The sequence below is a fragment of the Calonectris borealis genome, chromosome 12, assembly GCF_964195595.1.
Source record: "Calonectris borealis chromosome 12, bCalBor7.hap1.2, whole genome shotgun sequence".
Lineage (NCBI taxonomy): Eukaryota > Metazoa > Chordata > Aves > Procellariiformes > Procellariidae > Calonectris > Calonectris borealis.
Window position 1 is genome coordinate 4,121,404 of NC_134323.1, and position 16,685 is coordinate 4,138,088.

Here is a 16,685-nt window from a genome sequence, read left to right on the forward strand (position 1 = left end):
TATTTTAAGCAAATTAACCCTTAAGAAAACAGGTTAAGAACTAATTCAAAACACAAAGCATTAATTTATACATGAATCCACACAGGTTATCTTTGAAGAAAGGTCTTATATCACTGACTGTGTTTGTCCAGCAGTGTGGCAATGACACTGTATTTGTAGTATCCAAAGGCAACATCAGACCACAGTCAATGCAACAGAAGAAAGCAGAGAGGCACTGCCAAATGAGATGTTAGTAGGTTCACAACTGTTCCCGGTTTTTCTTCTTGCAAAGGATGCGATTTCCATCCCAGCCCTCTGCCTGTCGTAAGAGCAGCACAGTTGCTGCCTCAACGTTTTTCTCCCTCCAGAGCAACTCCTGCTCCATTAGCTCTTCAGGATGAAAAGCCATCCAAGGCCTAGAAGCGCAACAGCAGCTTGCTGCTGAGGAATGACCATGGGAAACAGTGTACAGAATCAGTAACTACTGCTTCCATGTTAAAATCTTACCACAATTCAGACTATCTACCACAATCTAAAAGTCTTGTTTTTACTGCATTATTAACCTAAAGACTGAACTGAGTTTCACCTCAGCTATTCTTCACATGCAAAATTGATGTTTTAAGCTTAAGTACTTTTCATGCTCGAGCTTGGACAGCCCGGGTTACTCATCTCATCAACTGCTCATCCCCGAACTGTTGTGAGCACAGCAATATCTTCTCACACACGAGCTAGCTTGAGAATACTGATTCACATATACCAATCCAAGTCATCTGCTACACTGAAGACAGCACGTTAAGACTTAAATAGGGAAAAGAGAAGGCCAGGAGCATCTGCATTTTGGAACAGCAATTGGTACTGGCTGGATTTTAACTGACCCATTTGTCATGACAAAACTTTTTGGGCATCAGCCTCTCGTCTTCCTTTCCTAAACCAGCCATATACCTGAGAGCTGACTTCATCTTCGTAATCAGCAGAATCCTATTCAGCTGGGCACTTGTGATATTATGATGCACAGTGAATATGGAATATGAATACATGACAGAATAGTAGTAGTATATGTATTACCTGTGGCCACTGGCCTCTTGATAATGCCCGCTTAGTTATCTCGGTGACTGTATTCTTTCGTGAATCAGGGTCTTGACGAGAAACTGATACAGGCTGAAGGGAACTTAAAATTGCTGTGAAAGAGATAAAAAATGTTATTTCTCTTACGCTAGTGCTTAGAAAACACATGGGTTCAAGGCTCCCTTGTAACAAAAAACTTGTTATTCTCATTCTAGGAGACAGACTCTGCACAAACAGCTTTCTGCCTAAACAGATAAGAAGAGTATTATTATTGTCCTCATTCTGCAAAATGGGAAGTAAGACACAAAGATACATCTACGCTGCCAGCTGAGGAGCTTTACAGGAGGTATAAACATGCCAAATTCACCCAAACACATTCTGCTAATATTGCTATTATCTTTCACTGAGCATTTCCACACAATTCTAATGAAAAGACCTGATGGGGTCTCTGCTCATGAGCCACACTCAGGCCTAACTCATGCAGACTGCAATCAACAAGTAGTTTGAGCCTACGCTGAAGAAGTAAGATGTCCCTTTTCAGTTATAAAGCATACACAGCTCGTGTGTAAATTACAGGAAAAAAACCCTCATTTTGTCAGCAGTCTACATCAGAATGTGTGGACCTATTAGGATGTGGTGAGAAACTTGGGGAAGAATTATCTTCTGTGCTTTTACGAGAAGGTCAATATATTATCAGTTAGTTTATTTCCTACAAAGACACTTTTCTGTGTTGCCTGCTGAGTTTAGTTTTGGGTTACTGTTGGCTTATTCTTTTAAGAGTCCTATAGAGATAAGAGACATACAGCCAGCAGAAAGTCTACAGCTGATTCCAGTAATAATGCAAACGGGAATTCTTTTTGTGCCAAAAGGAGGAGAAAATAATAGAAGCATGAGTCATCTGATCTTTTCCATTCTCTGCATTTCCTTTTTCAGTAACTTCTCTTTTATTCTTTCCTGGTTTGACTCCCATTAAAAAAAATCCGTAACTGTGCCTGCAAGTTTAAACTTATAAATATGGTATTTTCCAGACTGCTGTAGTTTGGGTCTGTTTTGAAATAACCTTCACTGATCTGTGTTCTACATTTGTGGGCCGTACTGTTAAAAGACAGCAGTCGAACAGATTTCTCAAGCTACCTACTGGAAGAATTTTAAGAGAAAGCCTCTAGCCTGAACAGTTATGAAACATGCTTTCAGTATAAAGCAAATTTAAAGTGATATTATATTTCATATCTGAAAAGAAACAGCATACTTTTAGACATTTTGACCAATTCAGAACAATAACTTGTCCCAGAGATTTTACTGGAAATAATCTGCCAGTATCTTTGGAATCTAGGGATTTAAAAAAGTCTTCCCCTAAATCACTTTCAGAGATCAGATTTTTGGCCTCATGTCAAATTACTGACTTCTAATATTTTATTTTTTCATAAATACTTACTGCCAAATACCGGAGTTGACAGGTTCTCTGCTCTAGACACTATTGATGGCATTCCAGTTAGGGCAGAAATAATGGCATCAAAAAAGCTTGAATGAGGAGCTGCAACAAAGATTGGGGCTTCCAGTAGACTTGCTATTTTCCCTTTTACTTTAACTTGGAAACCCATGACGAAGAACAAGGTACGAGTTAGGCATGAGAGGGTTGTCTGGATCATCCTCCTTGTAAACAGAAACACAAAAATATCATCCATCTTACAGTTAGTATTTCTTTTATACTTTCTAACAGAAGCCCATGAAAGATTTCCTAGCTCTCACCAGCACTGGGCCAGGCACAGGGTAGCAATACTACTCACTGGGAGAGTGTAGGGCTAAAGGGGCAGAAGTAGAAGTAGGGAAGGGAACGTCACCTTTTCATGTTGAAACCAGATTATAATTTTAAAGGTAAGGCAACGTACAGCACCTTACTAAACCCTCCTCTCCCAGTAAGCTATTTCTCTTGCCATATCTTATAGCATTGTAGCATAACGCTTTTGCGAGGGGACGGTGGATAATTAGCAGATTCAATGTCCTTTTTGTAAGAATTTATTTAACTCTGATACTGTTCTTTTACTATCAGTTTTAACAAGTAATATTAAATGACAATGTTCCCTTACTGGACATGTTTCCTTCATGGGACTGTCCATAATCTCTCAGCCTTGTTAGAATTCACTTCCTGTGTCTCCTCCTCCTGCGTGCAGCTGTGGTGCATCGCAACTAGAAGGGAACTTCATTCCTCTGAGGTCAGAAGCTGAGCAACTGAAACCCAGAACCCACAGAGGCAGCTGTAAAATACTCCTTCCACGGCAACATAGTTAAGAAAGGAGCTGTCAAAGCTCATTTTGTCATAAATTACAGCATAGCAGGAATGACAAAGGCTACACAGAAACTCAGCCTACGTAATATTACCAAATACTTTTCTTAATGAGTTTCTTTTCTCAAATATTCCTATCAGTATTATTACTAAAATAAGTCCTGGCTTACAAATAGTTATAAAGATTTTTATACAGATTTGTTTTAGCCTCAAGACAATTGAAAATCTACCTATTTAAAAAGCTCCACTATTGTAAAAAATACTCATCAGAAAGTTGCTTCACATAAATGGGTAAAACTAAGATTTCACAGGGGACTCCTCTTTAACCAAACGGAGGAAAGGAGTGAGAGGAAAAAACAAAAGTTTTAGACCCTAGCTTCGTGTTATTTAGGAAAAAAAAAAAGCAGAGTTTTCACAAATATTGGTCACTTTTTACCTTCTCCATCCTTTAAGTGGCACAGATCCTTTTCCACGGTGGCGGAAAGTTGCAATTGATGCAAACAGCCATGCTAGCAGTAAAATGAATGCAATGCATATGGCACGGAGGGGCAGCAAAATAATCCCCTGAAGAACAGTCTAGAAAAAAAGAGAAAAATCTTCAGAAATGGTATCAACAGGAATGACACTGATATCTGTTTAGTTACATTATATGGACTTTAAAATACTAACATTGCTGCTATGTGATTTAGTAAGGAAAGCATTCATGATTCCAGTGTTCATATGGGGAAGTCAGTCATTCACAGCATTGCATTTTCACTTTTGGGTTCCTATTTTAGATAGAACTGGAATATCTGAGTATTTGTGTTTTTGGCTTGGATGTTATTAGACAGAGACAATAAACAGAGTTTGCTGGCTTTAGTTTAGACTTAGACTTGGTCGGCAGCATACAGCCAGCTCAGAAGAGTCTGCCCAGCTGATAGATGTCTCCATTACAGGGCCTTCTGTAACTAGCCGCCTGTCTAGAAGCCAAGTGGGATTGTTAAGATGACTAAAATGTACTCTTGCCCTTTCAAAATGGCAAATCTTGTGTTGAGTCACACTATTGCTGCAAGTGATCCTCGCTACTACTGCTTGGAGCAGTGTGCACGCAACACAACTTCATTTCCCCTAGTTGGGACTTAAGTAAAATGGAGTTTTCGGTAAAACTGAACCTGTGGTTTAAGGCAAAGGTTAAGACTTTACAGTGCTGTTGAAGCTGCTGCAGCAGCTCTTGGCTTGTTGCCTTTGAAATTGGTTTGCTCACCACCCACAGTAAACATACAGCAGAACCCTTCTGATTATGAAGATTAACTTGTTGCCTCCTGTTTGAAGCATCCTGGATATTAACCTCTGTGCTAGGACCTCCTTGAATTTTTCAGAATAAATTAGTTCCCTTTCCTCCTCGCAATCAGGAAACTGTTACTAGCTTGCTTTAACTTGAAGCAAAAGAAACTGTTGAGAGAGTTCTGCTACAGTCACAGACGGCCAAGCTAGGTAGCAAAACTGGTATAAAGCAGATCCAAGCCAACATTCCTCAGTTCTTCATATGCATTTGTAAAAGGAGCAGGGTGAAGGAGAAACACTAACATGTGCCCTGGTTGCAAATAATCCTCAAATATCACTCCCAGCCCTCCCTAAGGAATTTTTAGCTTGCATTTTTTCGTGCACAGCTCCAGGAAACAGGTGTATTGGTACAAGGTTGTTAACAGGCAGCTGTGGTATTGGGCAGGGCAGGAAGAAATTCTTAATTATTTTACCCCAGTAAATTAAGTTAGAAACTATATCCTGAAGGCTGGCCTTATGGTGCAACACAGCACTACGCAGATTGAGCAAGCTCAGGTCTGGGAGGCAGGTGAGCTGTGTTAGCAAGTGGAAGTCATAGCTTAGCATTCCTGGTAAGCTAGTAAACGGTTCAACTCCTTTTAGCACCTAATCCAGCTCAGCTACCACTCACTGATGAGGAACAGCTCTGTGCGCATACATATGCACAAAACAATACACACCCAAGCAGAATTGTAATAGTGAATTTTTTTTTTATTTGGGCTGTTTCTAAAAGCCCCTCAAAACTTAGTATGAGAGTGCATCAGTGGTCACAGACCGACAGCTCAACCAGTTCAGAAGTATGGTAGAAGTTATGGAAGGAGAGTTATGCTTGTGAACTTACTATTTTTTATGCTTTACTTTTTTTTTTTTTAAGAAAACCAACAGCTGAACAACAGTGTTCCTCTCTCAAAATCAGCCTTTCTAGTCAGCTCTTTAGCAATGACTACTTACTGTACAGAAAAAACAAGGCTTTTAATAATAAGTAAGACTTACAAAATGGTTTGCAACTTACATACTTGAGCTATGATTATTAAGCAACACAGATTTTAATTTATCTCTTTTCTTCAAAAAGGAACAAATGTTTGTAGTACATTTGACATATAAGCATCTTTGAGTATTATTTATCCAATTCTTTAATACAGCAGGTTGGTTCTAATTGTCCTTTCATCAACATGGTCCTTTCCTTCCCCACCAAATTCCTTCCATCTTCACATAATGTCCTCTTCCTGTCCTCATATCAATATTCAGGAGAGGCTCTGGCCTCTGGCTCTAAACCCTGTGATACTGACGAGGATTAACAGGAATTTTGGGCCTTCAGGACTCAGTTCTGCGTTACAAAAGGCACAGTGATAACAGACTAAACATGACAGTGGATACACAGTGTAAATTAGGATAAGGATGAGAAGCAGGCATGTGGTGTTGCTGCTTATGTTCTGTAAGCACTGCCGCATAACATGGCTCCAGGAGAGATCTGAACATTCAGGTATGACTATTTCCTTTTTGAAGCATACAATGTTTTTTTATATAGAAGTTGTATGTAAGTAGCTATGGAATTTTAACGATAACTTCATGGACAACACGAAAAGGACTGCTCTGGATCACAGAAATGGATTCAGTAGCTGGGTATGAGAGATTTGGCCCTGGAGAGCTATTGCTCCCACTCTCTTTGGTGCCAGTCATGGCGCATCTGAAAATGTCAGGTAGCAAGTTAAAGCAACCAAGACTCCTTGCTTGTTTCCCAAAATCAGATGTGTCTTTTTTTCTCCATATGCGTCCTCTTGTACGATGATCTCTAGTCCCAGTTCAACATTTCAGCTGCATTCAGTTATGCAGAATGGGCAGCATAAGCATAAATCAGTGTGTTTTGACTTAAAATAACTTTTTTCTTTATGAAAAAAAGAATACTTATGCTATGACCTACAATGAAAAATAAATAATGCAATAGCAAAAGCAAAACAATCCCTTCCTCAAAACTTTAATAAATTCATTAATCTATTTTAGGCAGATGCGCAGGTGGTACTGATTTGCTGATGCAAGCTATTGGCTTTCTAGGTCAATGTGTAATGAGGCAGAGTTGATTTCTGCTCCATCAGCTCCAGAGTAGGGTAAGAAAAGGACAGAAGAGAGAAAGGTCAAGGTAGGCTAGAAAAGAAAAAGTACAGGAGAAAAATATACAGAAGAAAATACAGGTTCAAAGTTTAGTAACTACTAAGTAGGATCAGAGCCACTCCAGCTTCTGTACACAGTAATCACGAAGATAGAATTATTCTGAGTCATCCAAAGAACCTTTTCCCACATTTGGAATCAGCTGTGTACTTTCTATTTAAGGTATCTGCAACAACTGCATAGCCCATCACTGCAGTTGTTGCAGACACCTGCAGTAGTCCCTGCTGTCCAGGTCACACTCCCACAGCTAACTGATCCTTAAGCAATACATGGGATTACACTGTCACTGATGTCAGGAACCGGTCAACGGGAAAAGCATGTCTATCAGAAAGCCACAGAATCCATTTTGAAATTCTGTTTAACTTCAGCTGCTGTCAAGTTATCTAGGAAGCAGCAGAAGAGCAGGCTGGGGACTAGAATGAAGCCCAACTCCAACTGAACTCCCCTGACATCTGAAACTGTGAGCAGATGGACTATCTCCCAAAGCAGCACACGCATAGCAGGACAGGGTCTTCCAGGAGTGTCCAGAGTATGTCAGCTCTCTGCCAGGCAGTCTAGCTGCTTACTTCCATGCACAGAGTTAAAAATCATCTTTCTTTTAGCATGCTGGTTGTGCCATTACATAGTTCACCATTACATAAATCCACTGAGCATATCTTCTGAATAAAGGAGAATCTAGTCATGACTTAACTAGTATTTGTGCTTTGCAGTGCAGTTCAGAAGTTAAGAGGGCAAGTGAACCATCAGGAAGAACAGAACTAAAACTAAAATGGAAAAAATCCCAGCAACAAATTGCAGCCAGCTTCAGTCAGAGGATGGAAACCAGAAGTATCTGAACAATTGTTTTAAACTCGTTTGACACATGTAGATGTTTAGCACAGCACAACTGGTCCTTGTTTTGCACGTTCTAAAGAAAGACAAAAATCTCATTGGCTGGTAAACTATTAGCAATACAAGGACTGGCAAAAAATTGTAAAATCTTCTCACTCTACTTTTCAGTCTGGCTACAGCCTATTTTTATATTTGAAGCTGAATGAAACACAGTTAGCCTGTCTCACTTTTAAGCTCCATTCATCAGGGACAGCAGCCTTTACTTCAAGTTCACCAACATATGAAAATTCAGCTTTGGGCTCCCAGAAAGGGTTCTGAAATTGTATCTGGTTTTATCAGTGTATGTTAAAGGAATAGTATAGATAGGGGAATATAACAAAACAACCCTTTAACATGCAAGAATGGAGATATACTGCACTTGATTTAAATGGAAAGAGAAAGGATACTTCCCTTTTTTGAAGTTTATAGTAACACTCTCTGGTAAGGCTCTGATTCCCAGCTGGTCCGATATGCAGTGCTGGGCGAGAGAGGAGCAGACGTTTACAGGATAAAGCAGACAGTAGGAAGTATCCTAGTCTTTATGACTATCGGGGAAAAAGAACAGAAGGGAGCAACACGCAATACAAAAAGGTTGTCTCTCTCGTGTCTTTCTGCTTTAAAATTCTCCGAGTACTGCAGTTTTGCTTCAAAGCTCGCTAGCACCAGGTCCTGACCCAGCCAGGTGCTTTTCCTTCCAGGTGCACTGTGGAGTTATGTATGGAGTATATCTTGCTTTAAGATAGACTATGTTTTTCATTCCTTCCTCCTGAAGGAAAACAGTAGGATGCATTTATTATAGCTAAAATGGCAATTGTAGCTTAAAATTGCAAGCTTTTGAAAGTAGTCTGTGCATCCTCTACAAAGAACAGCCAGCACAGAAAGCTGTCCATTTCTGGAACCTCATTAAGAAACTGGTTTCTTTACCTTGGGGTTCATGCCTACAGCTACTGATTCAGATGCACTTGAAATGTGTTTCAGGCTGCTAGTAAAGCATAGGGGATAAAAGGATTTGAAATTGTTTTCCAGGTTTCTCACATTTCCTCCACCCAGCTACCTTCAGGGCAAACATTGAGCTCTTCCTCTTGAGGAAGAGCTATATGAAACATAAAATACTTCGTTGCACATCAGCCTCAGATATTTATAACAATCAGCAGAAAATGCTCTAAGTTCACCTACACACTGACGTCCTCATTATCCTCACTGAGATGTCCATTCATACCTGGGTTCATCAGCTCAATTTTTAAAGAGAATATTTTTTAAAAATCAAAGCCCAGAAATACTGTTTGCTTTCTTAATTGTAGAAGTACCCTGTAAGTCTTGTGTGCGCTTGTACACAAGCTGTACTGGGACAGCATTCAGCTCAGAAGCCTAATTCAATTCACCCAGTGACACCAGTCAGTAACCCAGTGGAATTGGGGATACCTTTTTTGTTGTCCACACTGCAATATGGAAGCAAGAGATTAACTCCCCTCACCCCAACCCAGGCTTAAAATCAGCCTAAAGTAAGTTAAGCATCTGAAACAGGATTACTGTAAAAAGTTATTTTCTATTTTAGCTTATCATATCATCATCCTCACTCTGGAGCTGAGGCATCTGACATGATGGATAGATGGATGGTATTTCATTCTTGTGATTCAAACAGGATGCAAACCAGAGTCAAACAGGACTCCTGTTTTCTCTAGGAGTAATGTGTTATCTGTAACGATTGTGCAAATCTTGTGTTAGAAGTTTGAAGTCGATAAGCCTGTGTGGTGTGTGTAGAGCAAGCATGCAGTTTGTGGAGGAGCGGTGGCTTAAAGAACTTAATTTCAAAAACAAGTGACTTTTTTACACCGAACACGTTTTGCATCTTTGCTTTGACCATTTACATAGCCTATTCATTTTCTGCTATCACTGGACTAGATCAGAAAGCAAACCACGCCGTACTTGGGAAGGAAGTATTCTTACTAGATGCCTTTTCCTGGAAAAGAGAAGAGCTGTAGATGTTCAATTGAGTGTCGGGTTTGCTACTGTCCCTTCACTGCTGGGCGCTGGCGGGTACCCGCGGTGCTGCGGCGGGACCGGGCTGCAGGGCAGGCCCCCACAGCGCCCGTGCTCACGTCTGACAGGGGAGCGGTGTCGGCGGAGCAAGCGGCAGTTTTAACGGTATTTATTCACACAGCCGCATTCTCCCATGGGAAAGAGGTTATTTTAAAAGGACTATTGACCTTCACACCGCATTTGGTGACAATCCCTCGATTCAGAGCGGCGAAAGTAACGCTGCTTTAGACAAGCGGGCAGAAAACCGCGCCCGGCGCAGCGCAGCCAGCCTCCCCCGCCGCTCTGCCGGCTGGGCTCCCGTCCGCACTGATGGGCACCCGAACACCGGGCAGCCCCGGCCCCGGTCCGGCCCGGCGCCCCCTCACGCCCGCGCCACCAGCCTTACCCGCAGCTTGTCCCTGGCGCTCAGGCGCCCCGGGTGGACGAAGGGGTTGAGGACGGTGGGCGGGCAGAAGGACTGCTGCCTGGGCAGCGGCAGCACCCGCTGCGCCATGCTCCCTCCGCTCCCGCCGCCGCTACCCCGGGCGATTGCGCATGAGCCGTCGGGGGGGCCGCGGCACCCTGCCCGGCCCGGCCCGGCCCACCTCGGGGAGCCCCGCCTCGGGGCAGGCCCCCTCAGGGCAGGTGAGGGCGGGCCAGGCTGCCCTTGGCCGCGCGAGGCTGCAGGTGGCGCCGCACCGGCCCCGCCGCGCGCCTCCTGAGGAGACGGTGGTGAGGCGGGAGCTGCCAGGCGGAAACCCGAGGGAGGCGCTGGGGGTTCCTGCCCGCTGCGGTGGCCAGGCAGCCCCGGGAGCCCTGCCCGCCCCCTCCTCCCCTCCGCGGCTGCTCCGCGCTGACCATAGTCATGTACGCCTCCTATACACACTATAGCGCCGGTCACTGAGGCGATGTTTGCTGTGTGATATTGCAGTTGCGTTGTTCATAAGCTCTGACTACTCAGGATCAACAGAGCCTGGTATCTGAGAAAGAAAAGAGGCAAATGTGGTCATGGCATGCAGCTGAGGTCATTTCTAGGACAAGGATGCATTTCCACCACTGCAGAAGGTTGATTTGGAGATTCTGGTCCTGAGTAGGTGAGGTCTAGAGATCCGCTGCAGCCTTTCTTTACATGCTGGGTTCACTCGGGACTCTTCCCGCTCCAGAGGTCCTCTGCGCCAGCGCTGCCTCTGCAGGGACAGCTGCTGCCCGAGGGCCGCCTCAGGCCGGCAGGCCACAGGCCAGGCGCAGGGGCAGGTCAGGCTGAGGAGTGCCGTAAAACACACCGTTCTCCAGCGCCTTCCGCCAGCCATGCGCCTTCGAGAGCAAATGCTGCTGCTTCTGGTTTAACCCAAAAGGAAGTTTTAGCCTGACCATATTTAGGAAACGTGCTTTTAGGTTCTCATGGTAATCCGCTACAACAGTGGGGTGAGCCACCGGTCTCTGTCTGCACAGAGCGCGCTGGTCTAAGACAGCTGGCTCCTGGCCTCTTGCATGGCATTGGTCCAGATGCTTTGTTTTGTTATGGTGCTTTTCCCTTTCTCATATCTGTCCTTCACACGAAAATATTGGTACTTCCTAACACAACATTAGTCTGTATGTTGCTGGACTGTTTGTATTGCTGTAACGAAAATAATTATAAATGACTCGTAGTTCAGTTCCCAGTTTGACGTGACTGCTTCCACAAAGATATAATCAGAATTAGTAAAATTTAATTATTATAAAACTATTATTTGTGTTTTGCAACTGCAGGTGCTTAAGGAGTAATCATAATGATATATTTGGGCTAACTGAAGCCTGTGTATAATGGAAGCTTGAGGAGTGTAGGATTTCCCTTGGCTGGTTTCCAGGGTCTCCCTGTGATTGCCAGTCCTTGCAACCAGCAAGGAAAAACCCGAGAGCTGTGTATGAACCAGATCAGCACAAGTGTCACGGGAAGTAAGGCTGGGGGGAACTCCAGAGGAGAAAGATGAATTCTACCTCCATCATTCTTGACAGATGGTTGTACAAGCTCTTCTTAAAACCCCATGACTTCCCTAGCTGATACGTTCCAGCACTTCTCTGGTAATATCATGAAACAACTTCTTCTGTATCTGAGCAGAGTCTTTCTCATTGCAATTTATATCCATTCTCGGTAGACATAAAAACTGTTCGCTTTCCTCTTTGCAGCTACTTTTTGCACGCTTGTATAGTGTTATGATTCTTTCAAGCCTTCACTAAAATAAAAAATCTGGTATTTTCAGGTTTTCTCTCCCAGATCATAGTTTCTAGATATCTGATAATTTTTTCCTCTGGCCTTTCTCCAGTAAGTCCACACCTTTCTTGAAGTACCCAGACTGGAAATACTACTCCCTAGGAGGACTGACCAGTGCTACTGACTGGGCAGGAAGGATTAATTTGTGTCTAACACATAGTATTTATAAATCCCTATATAGTCTCTGCTTTTTTGTCACTAGCCTGACCCTGTGACTCACACTGTGATTCATGGTAACACTTAGATCCATTTCTGAAGAATTACTTGTCATTTACAATACAGAGTTCTAAGAACACTGCATTTCTCCTTATCAAATGGTGATAGTGATCTTACCTCTAGAACTGGGAAATACTAAAACGTCTGGCTTTACGGACATGATGCTTTCATTATGTAGAAGAATGTTTCTGGTGGCTTGTACATTTGTTAAAAACAATGATATTGATTATAAATATTTTACTCTTCTAAGGCTGATTAGCCATAGCATCATCAAAAAGGCTTAACATTGCAGGCAACGAGATACAAACACAGTGCAAAAAAGTTTTAATGTTCAGAACACGTGAGAAGGTGTGATCACATGTGATTCTTTTGTCTAAATTGGTGTCAGCATCTCTTTTGAATAATAATTCCTTTTTAATCTGTGAATCTCTGGTAAATGAACCTTGATCAATGGTCTAACACAAAACACCATCAAGCATTGGTGAAACTGATGTCTGGAATCACCTCAATATCTTTCCTTCACCAAAAGGTGCAGATGGTGCTAGAGACAGGCATTGAGGGAACAGTAGCATTAGCTACCAATTATTTTTCTAGGTTGAAGCTACAGCTTTAGTTCTGCGGGTCACTGGAAAAATGTATGCTTTCACTGAAGAGCTTTACCCTATATGGTCTTGATTCTGCCTAGAAACTGTAAGAATAGTGGCTCTGGAGCAGGTAGGTGTAGCTTCCATATACAATCCAGGTGAATCATATTAATGATACATGAAAACCCAGTAAACATTTCCATAGTGTAAGACAGGGATTCTTCTCTCATATAAACAGAGACAGCTTTATAGTTTGTAATATAAATTACATATACAGTTTAAATTGGACTAAGATCTTTGCCCATCATAGCTGCCTTTGGGACAGTTGACTCTTTCTTCCTGGCATTTGTAAAAATATAGTCCAACATATCATAATTCTTATCATAATGATTTTAATAAAGCTATAGCAATTTCAAAGTAATTCCAGTATATTATCAATTCTATAAAATGTGGGGTAGACAAAATGATATACTCCAGCATATGAAAACTTTGCAAACATTTTTTTTAAATCTTCTGTCAGTAATTCCTAGTAAAAGAAGTTGCCTTCTTTAGCATTTCCCTGTTTAATTCTTCTGATTAGGGCTGTTTTTCTTACCTTTATAAAACATGCTCATAAAGGCATTTTTTGATACAGAAATTGAAAACCTGCTTTGTATTTGCATTGCTCCCTGCTTGCATTTGACAAAAATCCGCCATCTCGTGGCCACAGTAGTGTAATACCGCTGCACAGAAAAGTTCGGGCAGCATCTGTTAACTGCTTGTAAGAAAAACAACCACCTTTCCTCAAGGACTAGCTACAAAACTTCTTCATGCAAAGTACCATTCTGACTTTCCTCTTTCCTTCTGTGGTATTAAATGTGAACTACTTGTGGAAAATGGGTATGAGAACAGAAACAGATTCCCAATGTGTTTCCATTGTCCGTTTAACTTCTTTCTTCTTTCTTTCAAGGCCATGGTGCCCTAATGCTGGTTCAGTCTCTGCTTCCCTCCTGGAACAATGCCGACTAATGTCTTCCAAGAGGAAATCTGGGCGCATGTTCTCTTCAGGGACCAGTGCAGCCAAAAAGTGTAATGCAAGTCACGTCAAGTTTGTCCTTCTCCACCTGGGAGAGTCTTCCAGTATTACCCTGGTAAGCCATATACCCTCAAAGGTCTTTGTGCCTTGGCCATGCAACATACAACCTCAGTATCATGCTATGTAAATGGCACTGTGGCAGAGTGCCACAGGTATTTTGATCTAAAAAGCCACAAACATTTTTGATAGCTGTATCTCAGAATCAGAAAGGCATTGTGTGAGGCTCTGAGGAGATACAGGCTTAGCGCTAAGCAGTGTGGACAAACTTGTTTCCTTGATGAAGTCTACAGGGATAAACGTGGTCTGTTGTGCAGACAATATCAGCTGCAATAGCAGACAAAATACTTACTGTGGAAGAGGAATTAGAATCGCCTTGTACTGTTTCAAGGTCTGTACTGATAAAGGACAAATTTAATGGCAGACCGTGGGGAAAAAAAAGATCTGATTATAGAAGGTAACTGAAACAAGCATTACTTAACAGTTTTTAGAACTAATATCTTTTTAGCATTGAATAAAAAATGCGATCCGTGGGAATGTTCAATGGGCTGGATAACACATGGTGTAATTCGTTAGGGCTCTATCAATCAATTTCCGTTTGCTGGGAATCTAGCTCTGCACGTCCCTCAGTAGAATTTATTGGTTTAGTGCAGTTTCAGACAAGAAAAGCAGTTCTGGACTGTTTATATCACAGTGCTCAGGTACTTGTGGACTGGCATGCATGTATCCATCCAAGCAGGTACACACATGTACCATCCAACCCAGACACACTTTCTCTTTTCTTCTAAGACACTTGCAGAGATACGTGTATCTTGAGTTTTCACTTAATGTTAAATAGAACTGAAACACCCCTAAAGCTAAGCTTTCTCCTGGGTATTCCTAGACGTTTCCTCTTACAGAAATTCCTTTCTCTGCCTCTTTCCCTTTTTCCCTAAATGTCAGACTTTCTGTGCTAGTGTTACATCCCTTATATTGGCGCACGTAGAGTTCACACAGTGTTTGCCTGCTAAGTTTCCAAATTATTTGCTCCACTTGAGAATTGTTTCTAGCTGTTTTTATTAGAGAGAAGTTGCTGTCTCCAGTCTGTTGAGTATGAGAATCCAGCCCATAGGTATAGGTAAAATAGTCCAGGGATATGTCCTAGGATGCTGCACCAGAGAGGAAAACCTCATGCTAAAAGTTCCCTGAAGCTGCTTCTGCTGAATTCCTTTCTCTTTGTACTGCTTAACGGACAGAAGGCAAGTAAAATCAGAGGCAAGAACCTAGTCACTTCAGTTGGCAAGTCATACCTGATAATGACCTCCACAAAGGGAGGCACTTAAATAAATGCTATGCTTGCATGTTGCTAGTCCCAGTGGAGTAAGTAGGACTTGTGTTAGATTTTTGGTCCTAGTCAGGCAGATAGATTGCTGAGCTAGCTCTGTTAACAAATTAGGAAAAAATAGCATTGGGTCTTGCTGATGCTGAGTGAAAATAAAGGTAGTATTATCTCAGGGAATCCACTGGGTATGTCCCCTTGGAGAATCCTCCTGTAAAGTTCCTCACCTGAGCTGGCTGCAGAACTGGACAACTTGACAAGAATTTCTCTTCGCTTTCTCTGGGTAAGGAAAGCTCCAGACTGATGATGGGGGATATCCAACTCCCAGTGCTCTCAAACTGGCACCTTCCCTGATTATTGAATTCACTTGAAAACAAAAGAAAAAAGTAGATTTACAAGAAAAAGAGAGACTCCAGTGAATTGTGTGAGAATGAGATATAAAATTAACTGTTTTTTTTTCCTTTGAACTGAACCCAGGAGCCTCAGTAAAGTTTACCCTATTTAAAGCATTAATTAGGGAGCTGACTGTACATAAAGATAAAACAGAACTCTTAAAGAAGTCCCCAGGGACTCCAAAAAAACCAGTTTTGTCTACATGAAGCAAAAGAATTTTAATTAGAAGCAACTGAATTGAAGTGAACTGATATGAGCAACAAAAAGAGAATTTATCCCACAATGTATTCAGGGAACATAATTGAATGTTCATTAGCTAAGAGTTATATACTGACTGTTAATGAGCAGAAATGAATATGTATTATTTCTTATTAAGCTGGAAATGTATGGAACTAATTGCATTTAAATATAGTAGCTATAAAGCTGTGTTTATTAAGTGTCACTACTAAGAACAGGAAAGACATAGGTGAATTTGTATTCTTTACTGCAGTATCGTTTTAAATATTTATTATGTTAAGTGGTATTAATACATAGCTTTTTGTGGAAATGGTTATGATGTTGTGCTAGTAGGACTTGGTGATGCCTTCATTTGGATAGGATTTGTGCTTTGTTTATTATAAATTAGGGAAGGCAGCATAACCAAGACAGAAGCTCTCAGATTACTGTAAGACAGTGTTATTCTTGCTTCTCATAATGAGAGTCCTCTGTTATTCATGATCAAATGGCACTTGGCTTCTTGATATTATAGCTTGATGATAATCTCAGGAGAGAGTTTTGGTAAAGTTTCTTTGTTGAAGAGGTACAGGAGACAGCCATCTTGTTATTAGATGTGGTGATAGAAGAAGAGAATTAATTTGTATTAACACAGTGGATGTGCTGTGCATGCACCCAGGAAGGGCCTATGCCTGCCTGGGAAAGCCTATAGTTATGTGATAGACTGAGCCTAAGAGGAAGCTGGTAGCAGATAGCGGCCACTTTCGTCTTATGAAGGGACATAGAGAAGCATGTGGGAGTAAGAAATCACAGAATTGTTTAGGTTGGAAGAGTTCTCTTAAGATCATTTAGTCCAGCCCCACAAGATGTTAGTAAAGGGTGCATGAAGAAGGGCAAAGCAGAGAGAAGGGATGATGTAGCTGGCCAGAGACTTAGGGCAAGGCGTGAAATGG

The 16,685-nt window shown here is 41.8% G+C and overlaps 1 protein-coding gene and 1 long non-coding RNA gene across 4 annotated transcripts in view; one reads left to right on the plus strand and one right to left on the minus strand.

Moving 5' to 3' along the window:
* The window catches only part of LPCAT2 (lysophosphatidylcholine acyltransferase 2), a 33,988-nt gene extending 23,748 nt beyond the window's left edge, over window positions 1-10,240 (minus strand). The window contains exons 1-4 of one of the 2 annotated variants that reach the window (XM_075161109.1): window positions 10,092-10,240; window positions 3,765-3,904; window positions 2,480-2,697; window positions 1,045-1,157 (exon numbers count right to left, since the gene is read on the minus strand). In XM_075161109.1, coding sequence (XP_075017210.1) covers window positions 1,045-1,157; window positions 2,480-2,697; window positions 3,765-3,904; window positions 10,092-10,199 — 579 coding nt within the window. In that variant the 5' untranslated portion in view covers window positions 10,200-10,240. Of the gene's footprint in view, window positions 1-1,044; window positions 1,158-2,479; window positions 2,698-3,131; window positions 3,232-3,764; window positions 3,905-10,091 lie in introns of those variants that run through there. The other variant, XM_075161110.1, reaches the window with a different exon arrangement.
* Window positions 1-16,685, plus strand: part of LOC142087188 (uncharacterized) — a 116,899-nt gene that overhangs the window by 3,174 nt on the left and 97,040 nt on the right. For both annotated transcript variants that reach the window (XR_012675358.1, XR_012675359.1), the window contains exon 2: window positions 13,686-13,866. This is a non-coding gene — a long non-coding RNA (uncharacterized LOC142087188). The remainder of the gene's footprint in view (window positions 1-13,685; window positions 13,867-16,685) is intronic.